Source organism: Pararge aegeria, chromosome 11 (assembly GCF_905163445.1).
Source record: "Pararge aegeria chromosome 11, ilParAegt1.1, whole genome shotgun sequence".
NCBI lineage: Eukaryota > Metazoa > Arthropoda > Insecta > Lepidoptera > Nymphalidae > Pararge > Pararge aegeria.
This window is the reverse complement of record NC_053190.1, coordinates 14674834-14695503: the sequence shown is the minus strand read 5'-3', so window position 1 is coordinate 14695503 and position 20670 is coordinate 14674834. Positions and strand designations below refer to the sequence as shown.

General features: G+C 33.9%; 1 protein-coding gene across 1 annotated transcript in view; it reads left to right on the top strand.

Moving 5' to 3' along the window:
- The window catches only part of LOC120627326 (zwei Ig domain protein zig-8-like), a 67305-nt gene extending 52189 nt beyond the window's left edge, over positions 1–15116 (top strand). Inside the window, exons 4-7 of the mRNA XM_039895303.1 lie at positions 1467–1677; positions 6677–6804; positions 12494–12662; positions 14908–15116. Of these exons, the coding sequence (XP_039751237.1) occupies positions 1467–1677; positions 6677–6804; positions 12494–12662; positions 14908–15020 (621 nt within the window). The 3' untranslated portion in view covers positions 15021–15116. The remainder of the gene's footprint in view (positions 1–1466; positions 1678–6676; positions 6805–12493; positions 12663–14907) is intronic.
- Positions 15117–20670: the final 5554 nt, after the last annotated feature.

Here is a 20670-nt window from a genome sequence, read left to right as displayed (position 1 = left end):
TATTATTATCAAACATCCAAACATCTTAATAAACTTTTCCATTTATAATATCAGCTAGCGATCCCAGTTTCCAATTCCAATCTCCAGATAACAAGCCGAGCCCTTTGTTGTGAAGTGAAACATTAAATAGGCTTTACGTTATGTTACGTACATAGACGCTTGACGGCTTCGCATGATATCCCGCTGTCGACTCCGTGTGGGCTTTGTGCGGTCCTCAGAAATACCAGAGGCTTTAGTTTAATTGCTTATCTCGGCTTAGTGTAGGGATCTAAGGCAACGATAAGGTATTGTCAACGTATAATATTTAACTAGCTGTTGCCCGCGACTTCGTCCGCGTTCCGTGAAAATCCGGGAAAATCCTCGGAATAAAATGTATCCTATGCCAGTTTTGCTAAATGATGTGAAGCTATACATTGCCAATGCTATTTTTAATTTGGTCACAAAATATTGTGTTCGTCATTGACTGTAGTATGAATTTTAACAGTGAATAAATTATTTTATTTTATTTAATGTATTTGTTGTACATGCGCACTATTGCTAAACTAAAGAGCACCGAAGTACCTGTGCGATGCTTAACTTTCCAGAATTTTATGAAATTAACAGTACTTTAGCAAACGGTGATAGCCCGATCGGTAGGATTTCAACTTCACTTTCGGGTGGCCGAGTTCGTATTCCAGCACGCATCTCCAAATTTTCTAAGTTATTTGCGTTCTAATCAATTTAAATATCACTAGCTATGCTAGCAACGGTGAAGGAAAGCATCGGGAGGAAACCAGCATGCCTGAGAGTTCTCCATAATTTTCTCAAAGGTGTGTGGAGTCAACCAAGCTGAACTGGGCCAGCGCTGTGGACTACGGGCTTCACCCCTTCTCTTTGTGGGAGGAGACTCGTGTCCAGTAGTGGGCCGGTAATGGATTGATATGATGTTGATAATGATCATTATTTCCGTATATGAAAATAATATTCATTCTAACATTTTAGAGATAAACTGTACCAAAAACATATTTATATGATTTATTTTAATCTGGGGCCGGGGAATTAATCTTATCCCATACCATTTAAATAAGTAATAAGTAAATATACACACATCGCGATCTAGCGCCAAAGTAAGCGTAGCTTGTGTTATGGGTACTAAGATGACTATTAGATATGATGAATATTTTTTTGAATAATACACATAAATACCTTTAATATACAGATAAACACCCAGACACTGAAAAACATTCATGTTCATTACACAAACATTTTCCAGCCACCCGGCCACGGCCTTGGACTCAGAAAGTAGGATCGCTGCTCGCTGCGCCAATTAACAGTCAACGGCTTTGGAGCCGATATAAGCATGGCGGTAACTTCCCTGGACGAGCTCTGCGCCAAAAATCTCAACTACATCGACTTAATTATGCGATTAGAAATAAGCAGAGCATTCGACTCACCCACCCGACTCACCCACCATTTCGTTTGAACAGGTATCATGGGTGCGCCACCGTGACATCCACTTACTTACGGTAGGACGGTACACGTACACGTCAGACCAGCGCTTCGAGGCGCAGCACAAGCCACGCTCCGAAGAGTGGGCGTTGAAAATCAGAAGTCCACAGAAAAGAGACTCCGGGCAATACGAGTGCCAGATATCAACCACACCACCAATTGGTCACGCGGTGTACCTTAATATAGTAGGTGAGTAAACAATGTATTTTTTACCACTAATGCTCTTAAAATCGTAATTTATATGCTTCATATGCGGATAGATAGAGAGAGTTTAGCCTCATTAGAATCGTCGTAAAGGATTTTTAAAAAACCTGGCTAAGTTTATTGTGCGCTCTTCTTGGACGCGCGCTTTTAACTTGACGCGTTTGGCTCCCTCCTAGCTTTAGTTTTATGTTAACGAATGCAGTTATCAGAATCACTAGCATTAATGTTACATTACATACATAAATGTATAACACTTCACAAGTGCCCGTGATAAGGTCTTCATGAATAAAACATTTTTGAATGATTTGAATTTTTTTTTTGATTACCTATAACACTGTTATATAACGTTTACGTAATTTACTCTCATGCAATCGAGGAGTCGTTTTCGAATGTGGACGTACTTAAACGTCAGAGTAAAATGGACCTTATTCGCATCGCATAAAATTCAAATTTGTTTAAATTTTTTAAGTAGGTAAGTAAATAATAGTAGGTGGGTGTAATTTTAACCTACTACGATTTTTCGGATTTTTGTTTCTATTAAGTCTACCGGATTTGAAAGCGAGAATCTTAAAAGTACTAAATTGTTTTCATTTCAATTGTTTCAATTCTGTTGGTAACAAATCTTTTTAACTAAACTACTAAATTTCTTTCTGTAAATCTTTGTAACGTTCTTTGTAATGTAATCTTTGTGTTTCTCTTTATTCTTGCTTTATATTTCTAACTATGTAGTGGTATACAAATAAAGAGTTAAAATAAAAAAATAAGCAGGTCTAAAAGTTGTGACATCCTATACACTTTGTTCTTATGGGAAAAGGATGCTATGATTTTTAGACCTTTAGCCGTATTACAAGATTTGCTCGGTAACAATCGAAGAGTTGTTTCCGAGTCTGGAAATAATAACACTACTTTAGCTTGGTTGGTTACAGAGTTTGATATGCAAGAACGACTCGAACGGCAAATTATGTACTAAGGCTACTGAACTAAATTTCTGTTCCATGCGGCTTACACTTTCCTTTCATTAGAGCGAGAAGAGTGATTTTGGGTTCACGGTCGCTAGTAGCCAGTTTAGAATCAACCGGGCTATCACGGGCAGGAGATAAAAATTATATCCACCTATTATATCCTCTAAGGGATATAATTAACGTGTCCACCTCCTAAAGCCCGGGAACATGGAATAGAAGAAGTTTACCTCCGTTGACACATAATTAAATTATTTGGATATTATTTCGACTTATGCACCAGTGCTCTAAGATTTGATAAAGCTGTATAAATATAAATCTTCTCCCACAGCTTTATAAACTCTAAGAGCATTGGCGCAAAAGTGGAAATAATATCCAAATAATATATGTGTATTAATAAACGGGGGCAAACTTCTCCTATTCCATGTTCCAGTGATTTAGCAGGTGGATAATCGGGGGATATAATTTTTATCTCCCACCCGTGCTAGGGGTTAAAAAAGTTGCTAAACCACATCATGGTTTTAAAAGACCCCGTTGGCTTTTTAATATACCTTATGTCAGTGATAATGCAATCATGTTATGGTATAATCATAGAATTTGAAATATACAGAACCCTTATTGCACGAAGTGCATTGTGTCCAATGAAAACAACAAGCAAGTTAAGCGCAAATTTGATTTCACACCGCTGAATGTTGCCAGCTCTCAAACTTTTTGTCATTTTACATTTCATGGTAAACTTTAAGAACATTAGAGGTCAAATAAATACTGTAAATTGCTAACGGAATGATGTGAATAACCACATCCTGTTCGAAAAACACTTCTAAAGTGAAGTGCGTTTTGATGCTTCAATATTAGTCGTCTGTATACGACTAATATTGAAGCATCAAAACGCACTGTATGTTTCTAATTCTGTGGTTAAACCATGATGCCATGATCTTCACATATACTATAATATTTAATAATTTCCTATGTGTTTGAATTTAGAGACATGAATGTGCTACATTAGTTTTTTTGAAACAATCTGTTGAAAGTAATTTTGTATTAAAAAAAATAACGTACGGTACATGGGACCATAGTCATTATTTTAAACAATTGGCGCTAAATTGTTTTAATGCAAATCTCTAAACAAAATTGACTGCTCCCAAACTAACCAAGCATTACATCACAAAGTCCTCTCAGGAAGTGCACCCTCCACAACACAAAATTACAAACTGGAACTGAAGTGGAATATTATTTGTTTTCCTTCCTCTACTGTCATCCAAAAACATTCTCTATTTACCTTCGAACGATGTCAAAGAGCTAATCTCACAGCGAATATTTGCTTCCACTTACCCCAATAGAAAATCTCTATTGAATCTTAAAGTAAAGGCATCTATTATTAGGTTATGGTATATCATATAAGAAGGATGGCTGACGGATTTCATAGAATCTTTTATTACATATTTCCAATCCTAATATAATATAACCGTAGGTATGTAAAGTAATATTATTTTACATCATAGTAAATATATCTAGACCTAGAGTCTAGATAATTTTCTATACTTAATTATAATAATAATAATAATTTATTAGCTGGAATAGTCAGCCACCATAAGTTGCTTTACAATAATTAAAATACGCTCCTTTACAATCTACTGTCAACGACAATGTGCAAATCTTTTCTGATAATGCGGAACAAAATTCAAACTCATTCGATAAAAGAACAATAAAAAATAAAAAATAAAATTAATTAGGAAATAATAATTATAGTCAAATATTTCAAGTCAAATTTTAGATCATATTCTCATTTAAATATTCGTTAACACGGTGTGATGTTCAGAAGAACATACATATCATATTTGTATAGTAGTATTGTGTGTAAGTGCATTCAAATATATTTGTTTTTGGGGAAGAAAAAGATATCCTATATCCTATAATCCTGAGAACTAAAATGTCTTAATTTTTTCCGGTGTGGTCGGAGGCTCAGCCGTGGTACCATCCTACCATCAATATCTTATAATATCTAATCTCAACTAAACTAACAGCCTAAGAACAAGATTTGCGTTTTCTCATATCTACCTCTGTCTCGTCAAAGAAAAATAAACCTAATGTCACCCAACTTAGAGTCACAAATTCTGTACTTCTCATTTTATTTTAAAAGGATTATGTCAAAGTCCGAGCTAAAGTATTGTAGTTATTTATATGCTCGAAAACGACTCCTTGATTGAGAGCTAGCAAATTTTGTAGGTACTACGGCTAAAGGTATAAAAATCATGCTTCCTATTCCGATAAGAACAAAGTGAAAAGGATGACACTATCTTTAGAAATGTTCATTTAATTTAAGAGATTTTTGCGACAGAATTTACACCAACAACTTTGTGATACCTTAAATAAAATCAATTCAGTACTTTTAATATTCTCGCATTTATTCGGATTTTTGTCTGTATCAAGGCTAACGGATGTAGATAAGATCCGAACGATTGTTGGTTAAAATACACCCACCGAGACGGTCCACTATCGCCCTTTAAACGGATTCCTGCAAATAATCTAAAACTAGAGAGCGATGGTCCGAATCCCAGTAAACACTTACCGTACTTATTATAATAAAGTTATATACTTAAGTATACATAATTATATAACCTACGAGTATTTTTTTTTTTATATATGTACTTTTATATTTGAACTAAAAACATTTTTTATAAATTTAATCTTCGTCAATATTATGCTAGAATTAATTTAATAATTTAAATACATGATACTAAATTATAAAAAACACTGCATGGTATCAGCCAATTTAGTTGTAATTTTTTATTTTATCTACTATAAATTTATTAAATAATACATTAATTTTTTTTCTTAATATAAAATTGAGTTACTATTAAGATTCACTGAATAGATATGAAGAATGAATTGAAATAACTTGAAAAACTAATATTTTACTAGCAAAAACCCTAACTCGCGCTATCGAAGTTTTAACGCTTTCGTGGTATATATACGGTCGTATTGCAATCACACACGGCAGTCCGTTTCTACACAGTAAAGTAGTGTAACGGAGCGCTACTCTAAACTCCGTTATGATTGTCGCGTTTGGCGCAGTTATAGTTACTGCACGCGATAATTTGATGCACTGGACTAAGTATCCAGTTTGTGGCACCAATGAATTTGGTGAGGGCACACCTGTGTACGGTGTTTGTTGGGAATGGCCCAGTGTGGGTTCATGTTGTACGCCCACTTGTGACATGAGTAAGGCGTCCCACTTGGTAAATGCCATTAGCGGCACTTTGTAATCGCTGGAACATTGTTTCCTCGCCACCACTGTTGTAGAAAATTTGACTTCCTTTTGTTATTATCTAATTTTATTTTGAAAATACTATTTTTACCATTTAAATATGATATAAATATTTTTATAAAACATGCTGCAGCAACAAAATATTGTTTATTTACCTTGCTAACAGTTTTTTTAAACCAGTCCAATAAAATGGGCTGAATATTTGTATACACTTTAGCTTTGGGTAGCAAAATCCGGTAATCAAGTGATATTATGTTTTAAATGTAATAAGACGTATTACCAAAGATTGCGGAGCAATTATAGTATTTAACATGCACCCTTTTATGATTTGGGTCTAAAGTGAAAGGGTTTCTTGGAGACTATAAAAAAAATAGGACGGCATAGGCATTCTAAAATATTTTTTTTTATAGATATCGTTGGTTGCAGTTTCGGGGGACCGAGTTCAATTCCCGGCTATGTTCATTTCCTTCAACTTATCGGAGTTATTTTCGTTTTTAATTTAAGCTATTAAAATATCACTTGCTGTAACTGTAAAATAAAAAATAATGAGGGAACCTCAGGGAGTGTGAAGTCTGCTGTACTTGACCAGTGTGTTGGACTTTGGCCTAAACTATGCTATATATATAGCTTTTCCAGTATAAGTTGATTATCAAGATGAAATAAGCACTTGTGTCAGCATAGCAAGCAGTGTTTTCGCTCCGTCGCATTTTTTTATATTACTTTAATAATGGCTTAATGAGATATATTCATCCAACAGAACCAGAAACTGAAATAATGGGCGGTCCGGATCTATTCATCTACGCCGGGTCCACGATAAATCTGACGTGTATAGTGAGGCACACACCAGAACCGCCCAGTACGATAAACTGGACGCATAGAGGCAAGGTATGTACAAAAATTTCTTACCTTCGACCAACAACATACTAGATATATAACTGTTAGTCGTCAAGACGTGAAAGTGAAAAATATGATCGCACCCACGGTTTGGCAACCTATTTTCGTGAGTTTCTTAAATATTAGAAAACCATAACGAATGTACTTAACCTCCAAAAAGCAATCATCAGAATATCTTATTTTAAGTTAAATTCAAAATTTTTAACACAACAAATAAAATTAATTAAAAAAATACGTAGGGACTGTACATCTAGTACATTATTGAACGCATTGATTTAATACACTGTTAGTGTTAGCGCCATCTAGTAGGAAACATTGCTATATCGAATTTCTTTTCAAGTTACTTTATATTATAAGGGTTTTAAATAAATTACATCCAAGGATTCGCAAAAGAATATAATATAAACTGATATAGAAATTATCTTATGTTTTAAATCCTCTGGCAAGTTTTTGATTTGGTTGAAACTGCGCTAACTCCAAGGGGCAAGGGCCATATATGGAATACCTACTCTTTATCGGTAAATCTTGTATTTATATATGGTATAAGAATTTATTTTCGGTAAAATATAATATTTGCTATTATTTTGATGGAATACCTTGCATTGTAATGAAAGTAATAACGTCTCATAAAAATGTTATTTGTATCTCATTTAAATGAAATGTTACCCCATACCATGATTTTTTTTGTACTTACGTAACATTTTTAAGACATAAAGGAAAAATGTAAGAACGGGCCTCTCATTTCATATTCCTCTCTGAAATATTATGCTGTATTGTCAGAAATATGTGGAGCGATGTCGGGTCTGAAGCTCCAGAATTTGCAAATGCATTATGTAAAGTAACGATATGAGATGTAATACTTCAAAATATTGTATTGTTAACTATTTTTAGATATAAAAGTAAAGCTGCTAAGTTTGTTTTTCATTGTCGCTATTAATCTTTTTGATTCGGTATCAGATAACTCTTTTCTGAACTGATATTGATAAAGAAACTATTTCTCGGAATCGGAAGCGTGTTGACAGCGATTGAGAAAATTTTAAATATTTCACATTTCTCTTTAACAGACGAATATAGGCCTTCAGTACTCCGAAGAATGTATGCACGTTCCGTCCCTGTTCTCCGATTTTTTTTACTCCACCCGGATAAAGCTGTGTTCAAATTTTCAAAACTTCTACTGAACATTTCCTCTGATCTAAGTACAAACCGCAAAATTATTACTCTTGGCGCGTACTTGATAGGTTTCAAAGTTCTAGTTACCCTATTCTTGGTAGGTACCATGTTTGCATTGACCTTTAGTAAACTTTTGTTTATTAATGTTACTGTATTAATTTTATTTTGAAAAAAGTAATGTAGCTTTCAACTATATTATTCCTACTCATCTACTATATTTTGGAATTAACAGAATAGGATTGTTATACAATAGGTATCTTTAGTTTCTGTTCTAGCTATTAGGATCAAAATTGTAGCAAGCATGTAAACTTTTTAAAAACGTCTTAAAATCACATTAATCAAATTCTTTACCAGCATCTGAGCAAAGTTTGTTCTTACCACGTACGATTTCAAAACATCTGGTCACACTTTCTTAGCATCGTGGTCTCAATGACTGCACGTTATGTGCTTTTTTACTACTGGCTCAAAATATCGCACCAGACAAACTCTTACGAAACGGAATTCTTGAAGTATTATGTCAATGGCAGTTATAAGATATTTTGTATTTAGTTCAGTGAGTAAAGTCATATTTTATTTGGAATTGAACCACACGGATTCGTTTAGAGTAGCAAATGGACTTTAAGTTCAATGTTTTCGCAATGCACTTTGGGACTGCTATCAGGTATTCCATTTACCCGGATAGGCAACGACAGCGAGTTATCAGGCGAGGAGATCAAAAGCTATTCGTTCATACGTACTAGTATAAAATCAAACTTATGGAACTTTTTACCATGGCAATAATAATATTTTCTGTGTTTACTAAATACGAAAAGTGAGGTTAGGTGAGACGAGGTCCCATTCAAAATTACAAATTCTAACCCTGCAATTTGCCAGCTTGAACGGATACCATCGTTAGGTATATATTCATCATAAGGTTTCTTCAAAATATGTAGGTAATCTCTATGCCAAGTTTCATCAAGATCGGTTTATCTATTGTTGCACATAAATAGCAAAGGTTATTACTGGTTGATTTTCCAGGATAATTGTATAGTTTCCGTATGTACTGCCAGAATGTCAGGTGTACCAAATTTCATCACGATCGGTGTAAAGCCGGGAATAGGGGTACGTCATCATCATCATTATCAACCCATGACCAGCCCACTACAGGGCAAGATTCTCCTCCTCCTCCTTCAGAATGAGTAGGGCCGAACCCACCACTTTGGCCAAGTCCGGATTGGTAGAAATCACACGGTTCGAGGTCACTATGGAGATTTTTCAGCCGTGCAGGTTTCCTCACGATATTTTCCTTAACCGATAAAACAAGTGATATTGGAATTGCTTACATTAAAAACGCATAAAACTAGTCCATCCCGAAAGGGAATCCGAAGCCCTACCCAATAAGTTATCACCACTTAGTATACATTCGAAGGACATACACAGAAATATTCACCTTTACATTTATAATATTAAATCGGTATGAAAACGACACAATTTTCAGACACATAGACGTTAATTTTCCTAGGTTTCTAAATATTGTCTTCTTATGGTTTAGAATATCCTTACTTTATAGTATACAAACTCCAAACTATGAATATGCAATGCGATTCACAGCTCTGTCTCCTGTCGTGATAATGCTTGACAGCACCCAAACTATACACTACCAACTTTGTTGGTATCCAACTTATCACATTATTTGACACACGTTGTAAGTTTTAACGACTTCGTAGACGTAGGTGGTACCGGGTTCGATTCCCGGCAATTTGGGAATTGATGATTTCTAAATTTTCTCAGGGCTGGGCTAGTGGGACGCTTTGGCCGAGGCTAGTTACTACCCTACCGAGAAAGGCGTGCCACTAAGCGATGTAGTGGCCCGCTGAAGTTTCGTCTAGAAAGCATGGGCTTAAGATATCTGAAATACTCTTAACCCGCTACTGTCTTAGACTGCATCATCTTTTAACACTCAGGTGAGATTGCAGTCAAGACCCAATTTGCAATGGAAAAAAAATATAGCTTGAAGTTTAATTTTGTAGTTATCTGATAACCTTTAAATCTAAAGAATGCCACCTATTAAAAGGTATTTATAGTTGCTTTTCCCTTCCAAAAATCATTTTATATTTTTGAACCAACCGAAATATTGAGGAAAAACAAAATATTAAAATCTATCTAACCATTTATAAGTTATAAGGGATTTAATGTTATATAAACAGTCTTTTTTTTGGTTCGATGACTGAAAGCCAGTGTAGGATATTGTTAAAATACTGCCCAATACTAATTTTGTAAAATAATATACCGTGATTAGCAACACAACCACATTTTATCAAAAATAATGTCAATGCAATTTGCAGCATATTCCTAATTTCGATAAACTTTAGTTTATCCGCGTATGCAAAATTCAAAATCATAAATATGCAGAGCAATTCATAACTCCGTCTCCTTCCGTGAGAATGCATGACAGAATCCGAACTTTATACGGAGCCAACTTTGTTATTATACAACTTATCACATAATTCGACACGTGTTGTTTTCACGGTTTCACGGATACCTTTACATATTGTGTTATTTATGATATCTTGTTTACATACGTCGAACAAGATTTCCTCTTTGAGACGTCTGAATATTCAAAGAAAAGAAGATGTACATGTAAGATTACTTTTACTAGCATTGTGGTTGCCGCTTATCTGTATTTGAACATTCTAACAACCAGACCAAGAACAAAGCAGTTTACACCAATGATGGTAGTCGAACTCTAAAAATGAGTTTTTGTACTAACTGAATTTATAAAATTTTAAGTAAATTCGATTCAGATTAATCTTAGATAGCCGAGCTGCAGAATCCGCTAAATCCCCGAGAGAAGTAAAAACTAAACAACTGCTTGTAACAATTGTGTTAAGTTCATCCGCACTTCCGGTTCAATCCGGTTTTTTGTGCTATAAACTAGCAACTACTGACTGACGGCCGACTGGCGCAGTGGTAAGCGACCCTGCATTCGGAGTCCAAGGCCATGGGTTCGATTCCCACAACTGGAAAATATTTATGTGATGAACATGAATGTTTTTCAGTGTCTGGGTGTTTATCTGTATATTATAAGTATTTATATATATTATTTATAGAAATATTCATCAGTCATCTTAGTACCCATAAAACAAGCTACGCTTACTTTGGGGCTCCATGGTGATGTGTGTATTGTCGTAGTATATTTATTTATTTAACTTTAGAAAATGGAAATGTGCTGCTGGAACCATATCTAAAGTTAAGGTTTGTACAGTTTTTTGTCGCTCTTGTGGCCGTGTAATCTCATTTTGATCTTCAATACTGGCTACAATGACAAAAACGCTTATTTTGCCTATGCAATTCTTGCGAAGTTACACATATCGAATCATAATTTCGTTTCGAAGTATTTATATTCTAAAATATATACAATATTTCGGAGAGTGAGTGTACTCAAGAACTATTCGATTATCCGCTTCAAACTTTCAACAATAGAACCGCAGCGTTGTAAATGATAGATATCATATGGTAACTCACGAAACGCTTTGTGGGAACCGTAGGTAGGGCACCACTGCGAAGGTTGGTCTTGCTTTTCAGAAAATGTAATGATTTTTCATGGAGAAGTTCCTTATCGATGTATTTTCATTAATACGATGATAAAGTTACAGTTGCGACGTATCTTTATAATTGTCTCTAATTCCTAACCTAACCTAACTAAACCTTATTAGTCCTAACTAATATTATAATTGTAACAGTATGTTTGTTTGTCTTTCCTTCATGCTCTATCTAAGCAGCCAATTGAACTTTTCATAGAAAAATAACATGAAATTCCCTAGTGTGGTATACAGGATCATTCGCATTTTTACACCAAATATCGTCCTTCCATCTAGTCCTAACAAAGCAACCAAAAGTCTAATTCACTGCGGGCGTCGCTAGGTTTAAGATATAGTCATAAAATAATAATTCCATTATTTGCAATATTGGGTAGTTGCAGGTGTTATTTTTCTGAATTAATTAGCAATTATTCACAATTCTTTATTCTTAACAATTATTAATTGTAAAGTCAGTCAGAGTCAAACATCTCCTGAGGCTGCTCTGGTGTCGGAGCGAAACGTGCGTAGAGATTCCCGAAGATCTTTTTGGTGTCTAGTATAAAGATTGAAGAAATTATAAATCACACCATACAGAATATCCTGCTTTTTTATTTATTTATTCGAAGAACACCAACAAAACACATGTAATTCATTGACATATGGTATTAGAAACACATATGATTCAACTTATAGGTAACATGCTTAATAACTAATCGTGTTGACGCTAAATGACGATGGACACTATAACACAAAAAGAAACTGAAAGGAGGAACTAAATACATGTACAAAATTATACAATAGGGAAATAAAACTTATTTATAAATATTATTTTAAAAAGAAAGAAGAACAATATTTATAGATTAACAATCAAAGTATGACTAGCTAAGTAGCATTTCGCGGAGTATAGCAAATTAAGCTTAATTTTCATAATATCCATTATTTGCATCTAGACGATAAACTTCGACTCAACCCGCGGTGGCATATCGCTGGTCACCGAGAAGGGGATACACAGTAGCAGTAGACTCCTTGTGCAAGCGGCACGAACGTCAGATGCAGGCGCCTACCAGTGCGTGCCTGACAACGCACAATCAGCGACAGCGCGCGTACACGTGCTAACTGGTAAGTCTTTTTTTATTTTATAGAAATAATTCACATAGAAACGAGATAGCCCACCTAAGTTAAGTGGAAAAACAGAGCCTATATACATGCGACATGTTGCTCTGTAGAGCAACATGCTCTGTAGAGCAACATGTCGCAGGGCAAATAAGAGACATGTCCTACAAAGTGCTGCCCGGTGTTTATATCCTGACTCGTAGGTTTTTAAGCAGCATGGGCTTGTAATTACATCGGAAACCAAGCCCTTCACACCATAACACAGCAATGCTTCTTTGTGGCAGAAATAAACATGGCAGTAGGACTTCTCCGGGCTATGTCAGATAAAGCAATGCTTCTACTCTTGTACTCTTGTATTATCTCTTATTCCTTTGTAGTAATAAATCTGATATCTGATTTATAACCTAACCTAACCTAACCCAGCTATTTTACATTCTGCTACAGCTATCTGCAAGCTTACTACCATCACCTAGACCAGTATTATTTTAATAATGTCGAGGCTCTTGTTTTAGAATAATAATCCTTTAGGGACGTCAAGATGAGAATTTTCTCGAAATATATCCTAATCCTCATTTTTAATGAAACATAATGTTAAAAATATTAACTCACAATGTGTTATTTGAAAGAAAATATTATGCATTGAATTCAACGCTTCACGAAACAATGTCGTTGTGATAGTACAATTTGAGTGGGAAATTCAGCGAGGCCATCAGAAAATATACAGAGTTGATGTTGATGATTAAAGTAATATAAAATGTATGCACACAAACAGCATTGCGAATGTTATCCGAGGTTTCGAACGCGCGGATTATGCTTTTTTGGGGTGAATGTAGACTACATTCGCATTGTATTCAATTGGAATACTTCGGTTAAGTACTTACAATTTCTCAATAACAAGGTTGCTTGCAAGCACTCAGTTAAGCTCACATCTCCAACAGGAAAGGGTAATGATTATTAAATTTTAAAGCGTTGATTTTGGAAAAGAGCATCTGCTGAGTTTCTTGATGGCTTCTTCTAAGGAGAAGCTGCATTTTGAACCGAACGGGTTAAACAGATGAAGATAGAATACATTGATAAGACAAAAACTATATTAAAAATCTATGATATTCGCAATGCTGTTTGTGTGCATACATTTTTTATTACTCCAATCATTTTTTATTTTACTCGATTGGAGGTACCTTTTAAATATTAGATGACAAAATACTATAATGAATGATATAATTCAGAAAAAATGTAACCATATAAAAACAATCATGTTAAAAACTTATGATATTCGCGTTATTTAAATTTCTTATGCTTATTTTAACTTAAATTAGACACACGTGATAACATTATTTTCTTCAAAAGATTACATATTACGTTACGTTACTTTATGTTACTCTTGTAACATAAAGTGAACTAAATTATAAAATTCGTGACTGAATTTCATAAAAGTGAAATTAATTTCAACGCAGCGTGTTATTACACCTTAACGAAACTTTGTTTCATATTTCATTTATACGTTGGCCCGCATTTTTGTTTGTTCAAAAGTGGTTTATTATTAGCTTTTATGTGGTTTTGCTTTTGAAAGCTTTGTTTACTTTGCGGTGAGGTAATTACACTATCTTTACTGCTATTTTAATATGAATAAATTGAGGAAATGAAATGTAAATTAAATTATTTTTATAGAAAACTTACCATGGGAAATAATCGTATCGATAAAAAAGTGTTACATTTTCTTAATGATTTCTAAAAAAATACCTAGCTAGAGATAGCAGAGAAGCCCCTGGTACATCCAGTTTGCCAGTTCATTTTATTATTAACATCATTGCCATCATTGTTCGCAGGCTATTAATAACCGATAACTAAAGAATGTCCTCTTCATATCATATAGAACTATAGGCAATAATATAGGCCATCAATTACCGTTACCTTACCGTTCTTTAAATGCCTATATGAGCTCATTATCATTATCAATTAATTACCGGCCTACAATAGGGCATGGGTTTCCTCTCATGGTGTAAAGATTTTCGACCGTAGTCCACCACGCTGGCCAAGTACGGATCCGTAGACTTCACACATCTTTGAGGGCATTATGGTGAGTTCGTGGCCATCAGGTTTCTTCATGATGTTTTCCTTCATCACCAAAGCAAGTGATATTAAATTGCCTAAACTGGATTTAGCTCCGAAAATTTTGGAGGTACGATAGAGGTAATTTAAGACATCTAGGCTTTAGCCTCTACATAAATATATACTAACTTTATTGTTGCAGGCGAAACTCCGGCTGCCATGCAGGGCAACGCACATTGTGTAAGAAGCCTTACACTCCACTCTGCATTGTGTTTTACCAGCGTTGTATTATATATAGCTCTTTTTGTGATATAAAAGAGAATAGCGTAATTTAGTTTCGACGGCATATTACGTACATCTCTCTCTCTGTGTAACTGAGTTTGAAATAAATATCAGAACCCAGTTTTTATATAAAAGTATTATGATTAAAGAGGTTACTCGTAAAATTTATTTAACAATGTTGCATAAACTTGTGTTTATATATTTATTCAGCTGCTCTCGCGACAAAGCTATGGTGTTATTTCATTACGTCATTATTAAAACTGATATAACATTATAATGGGCATAAAAATATAAAAAATATGGGGCCGTAGAACTTTTAAAAAAATGTCACAGTTGTTTTATTGACTAGGGAGTCATAGAACAATTCTTTGAATTCATTTTGTATGCAAGTTCAGCTATCCACTAAAATGTACATAAAGAGCGATTTTTTTCCATACAACTAAACATGTTTTTCGCTGGCATCATCTTCTTATAAATCAGTACTTTGTTTCCCTAAGGGCCAGTTCAATTTTATTTATTTAGTATAGGTACAGATTGTTGAAGTTTAAACCTTAAGAACATCGATCAATTAAAACTTAGATATATAACGTGTCAAAAACAGTAAGAGAAAGGCGCGAATAATTTCATCAGCAGCAGCAAATTTGTGATATTCAACGCTTTCCAAAGGTCTTATCTTTCGAACTTGTATTAGAAATTAGACCTAAGCGTGACTTAAAGCGATGTTGAATTCAAATTATCTATAGCTACAGTTATGTAACGTTTATGCGTCTTTGGAGTTTGTATGAATTTGTATCAAATCGTATTAGTTGATCGATGACTAAGAAATATAAAATGTCAGTGGGTAATAATTATTTTCATGACAAAAAGCAATCTCAGTGTAAAGAAATCTGGAGATACAAAAAGCCACCCTGTAACTCGGAATGGAAATAAATTTATAATTAAAAACGTACCAATTTCAGCCCTTTGAGCACCATCAGCGCTAACAGTCATTGTGAAACATTAAAGCAACCCTAGCTGTATTAATGGCAATGCAAAAATCTGGTACTATACTATATTATGACGTCATGACAAAACAGTTCATTAGAAGTGTTCGTGATAAATAGTAAGCACCATTTTATCTATGGTAATCTGTGTTATATTTGAGAAACAATAATAATATTATGGACTACGACTACGACATAATTATGTCATTTGGTAATACTAAAAACTAATATTGTAAATAATATATTATAGATTATAATTAGGTAAAGTATAAATCTGAAACTGTTTGTTTATCGTGTTACATTGAGAGTTTATTTATGAAACTATATATATTGTAAATAATGATACTGAGATACAGTGAAGTAGCAATTGCTATTATAAGATGAGACCAATGTAACTAGATTATTTTTCTAATAAATAATAAAGAAAAAAAACATTTATTATGAATAGGGGTCATAAATTTCACTAAAATGAATAAAACCTTTGAAAATGATACTCATTTTCATGAAGAATTTGTTAAATATGTTGTTAAACTTATTATTGCTTTGATCATAGAGTATGCCAGCAGTTCTGCAAAAACGGAGTTTCTGTTTCTTCAGTTGCATAAACATATAAAAAAAATCCTTTATAATTCAAATCAATAGGACCCAGCTTTATTGCCGCCAGATTAAAGGTATGAAGGTCTTAGAAAGTTCACAAATTTATAATCCGCCCAATGCTTCTAAAATAGACTATCGGCTGATCGTTTAGTTTCTAGTTTTCTGAGGCTATTGGATCGTGAAAATTTACTCGACCGTACAGCGTTGGGTTTAGTCTTGCATAATATTTTTTTTCTTATAAATGACGCCTCAAGGTTCATTTATCTAGATATATCCAGTTACATTGGTCTTAAGTAAATTTCATAGAAGTGCAACAGATTTTGTTATTGAAATGCCGTAAATTTTTAAAAATCTCGTTAATTAAAGATGTAAGACATCGAATTAAATATTATACTTACTATAATAATGATTATTATAAAGGGCACCTGTGCCAAGTGTCGTCTAGGATAATCCATTATATCCTAAGTGCCAGGGTAAATGTGGATTAAATATAAGGCGGAAGCATACTTTTTAAATGCAAAGCTTTCCGAAGAAACACTATGCATGCTGTGTCAGTCAAATTATAGTTTTTCTACAACCATCCAGCGCGACAAGGTATCATTTATGAATGAATGAATGAATACACTTTTATTGCACACCAAAGAAAAAAAGTAGTTACAGAGATATAAATACATAGCAAGAGAGTACAATTTGGTGGCCTTATCGCTACATAACGATTTCATCCAGGCAACCAATGGCGTAAAAGGAAAAAACATAGAAAAGAGGTAGGCATTTATTTATATGAAAGACGATTATTAAAACGAAAAAAAAATTGGTCCAATAGTGATTAACGACAACAGTACAAATGTAAAGCGCTAATCCAGTACCCCATCGTTGCCTTTAGGGGTTGGACATATCTAAATGCCTTCCTTAAAGTCATCATCATTAAAAAAAAGTTACCGGCTCACTTTGTGGCACGGGTCTCATCTCAGTGTGGGTAGGACTTGCCGCTGTACACCATGCTGGCCACGTGTGATTTGGTAGAATTCACACGCCTTACAGGTTTTCTCACGATGTATTCCTTAAAAAGCATATAGCGCCGAAAAGATAGAGGTGCCTGCCGGGGATTGTATTCGGACCGGTTGATCAGGAAGCCGAAGTGTAAACCATTAAGTTATCACCCTTTAAAAAAATAATATATGATACATAGTACGCAGAAAAACAGTAAAAAGCTACAATTTGATTGGACGCATCCGCCGTAATATGATAAGTCTTAAAAATAGACATTAGAATATTTCTAATGTTCAACTCAATTCCATTGTTGTATTATATAATTAAAATAGTATACGTAGTACGATTTAAGGGATAATATAGACACATTGTTTTTAAAACTTGACGTTGATTTAATTAAAGACCATTTTTAATAAGACGTGATGTATTATTTCATCTCTGTAGCTATATTCTATTTTGTTTAACTATTTATATAATGATTTCATCAAGTTGAAAATTATAGACAATCTGAACCAAAGTTAGAATCACTTTCATCTTTAAAATCTTGAAGTCCAATATATATCCTATTGTTGATTATAGGTAGGTATCTTCTTTCGTGGGAAAATAATAAGCTAGATCTAACGGCTTAGAACAACCACATTTCTCCTAAATAATTGAGTTAGACTACAATGACATTCTCAGTCATAGTTTGTAAAAGCTATATTACTAAAATATTAGTTCTGTAGAAAAACTATTGGTTGGAAAAAACTTTATAAAAACTGATTTTTAAATTTACCTGTAGGTAGCCAGTGTAATAATGAGTCATACATTACATACATTACTTATATACAAAAAGAGTTGTCTCATATTCTAAAAAAAAAACGTATTCGACGACCAAATATAACAATATTTGTTCTTAATTTATTTACAGATTTTGAAATATATTCAATACTTTTCAGTAGTTCGTTATGCATGTTGTTTTTTTTTAAACCATTTTGTTTGTTCCAATATCGGTTATAGGAATCGGCACGATTGGTGCAGTCGATTTGCAGTTTCGATGCTGCTGCAAAAAAACTGCTCCAAAACGCAGTTTCATATAGATCTAATGCAAACACTGAGTATTTTGATTGATTTTATTTCACTCACTCGAATACTATTGTCAATGTAAAGTGATGTTAAAATTTACCTGTGTCTAATTCTAAACAGTGGTTGTCAATTTCAGTTGCAGATATTCTGTGATGGTAATTTAACTTTAATGGCGTATCATGTAACTTCGTGTTACATCGTTCCAATTCAAAACAAGGATACCAACTTGGATTAAATTGGTAAAATATTATATCACGAAAAATTTTACTCGTTCTATCAACTCAAGCATATAATTTGTTCTAGCGCTGCCGTCTGGGAAAATGCATAAAATCTACCGATGCCGAAGCATAACTTAACAAATAGACGAGAAGAGAGAAGTTAGTTTTAAAATTAGTTAGTCGATAGATATGTGATATGAACAACATTTTTATTGGACTTACATATTTTTTCGCTTTTAAAGTCATTTCACTCGATCTTTCATTGTTTTCGGTACACTTATGTATATATTAATATTGCAATCAAAGGGTAGGTAATATTATACTGATCTCTTTAGTAGTAGTAGAGTTTTTTGTGACAGAGCTCGTCCGAGGAAGCACTACCACCGTGCTTATTTCTGCCGCTTTCTGCGATTATCTTAATGGTGTGTTCCAATGAGAAGAGCGTGGTTGCCGGTGTAATTACAGACACATAAGGCTTAACTCCTACGCCTCAGGTTGATTGACATAGGGCAACACTTTGCAGGATGTGTTCTTTGCATAACCTGGGAAGTGCTGCTCTGTTAACATGCGCTAGTTTTCCTCTTACCATAACGTGGGCAGTGGCGTGCATAGTGGGTATGCAGATGATATAAAATGAAGAAAATCTTCAGTACGAGTTATAAAAAACTTAAGAACAGGCTTGTAAGAGTTATAAAAAGCCTCGCACTGGAGATTTTCTTAATTTTATATCACCTCCATACCCTGTGCATACCCTCTCTGCACGCCAATGAACGTGGGCAATCCGTTTGGTCCTTCAATTATTAATATAAAAGACCGCAAATTTAATGGAAAAGAAAATGCTAATTTTGTATAATAAAAAAGTAAAATAACTTTGAAAAATAATGATTAAAGTATTAGTGCTCATAATGTAGCTGCTATTATAGTTAATAGGGGGTACATAAAGCTAATGCTTAATGTAATTAATGCCGGCGTTTTAGAGTGGATAACCGCAAATACGCATCAATTCGATCGTGTGGCGTTTAACAGTTGAGCTAATATAATTATGGTACCACGGGAAAGTTATAGGTACTAAAATCATAATTATTAGGAACAGTGGAATTTATATCGTGTTTTCGTTTAGTTTTTGTACCCAACGCTTTTGGAACTTTCCTCTAATTATCATATCAGTAAAATACTAAGTAAGTGAATTTCTTAAATAAACTAAATATATCATTTATATTTTTCAATTTTGGTTAGAAACAGGGGCTACTTTGCGGAACTCCGTGATATATTTACTTTGACATTACAATTATTCATTGTAAAGTGAACATTTCCTGAGGATGCTCCGGTGTCGGAACGAAACGTGCGTAGAGAGTACATTGCCGAAGATTTGTTTAGTGTGGAGTATAACGATTGAAAAAAATATAAAGTACATTATACATCCTGCTATTCGCGGATTATATCAAATTAAGTGATAAAGACTAAGACACCGGGAGGTATGTTTGCATTGTTCGAGTCCATGTAGGATTGAAGTGTATCGATAATGCAGTATTATTTATATCGAAATACCCACCAACTCAATGTCATGAACATTGGTTGTTAATCAAATATAATTTTGTTTGTTTTAAGTCTTTATTGCACACACACATTTTATATAAATTAAACACAAATACAGAAGCAACTTAAAATAATAAAAATAAAACAGAGCGTGCAAAGGCGGTCTTATCACTAAAGCGATCTCTTCCAGACAACCTTTGACGTTAGGAAAAAAAAACGAAGGAACGGGTTGGTGCAGCAATTTAAGTATAAAAAATATATATTTATATATATACAAAATAATTTTAATAAACT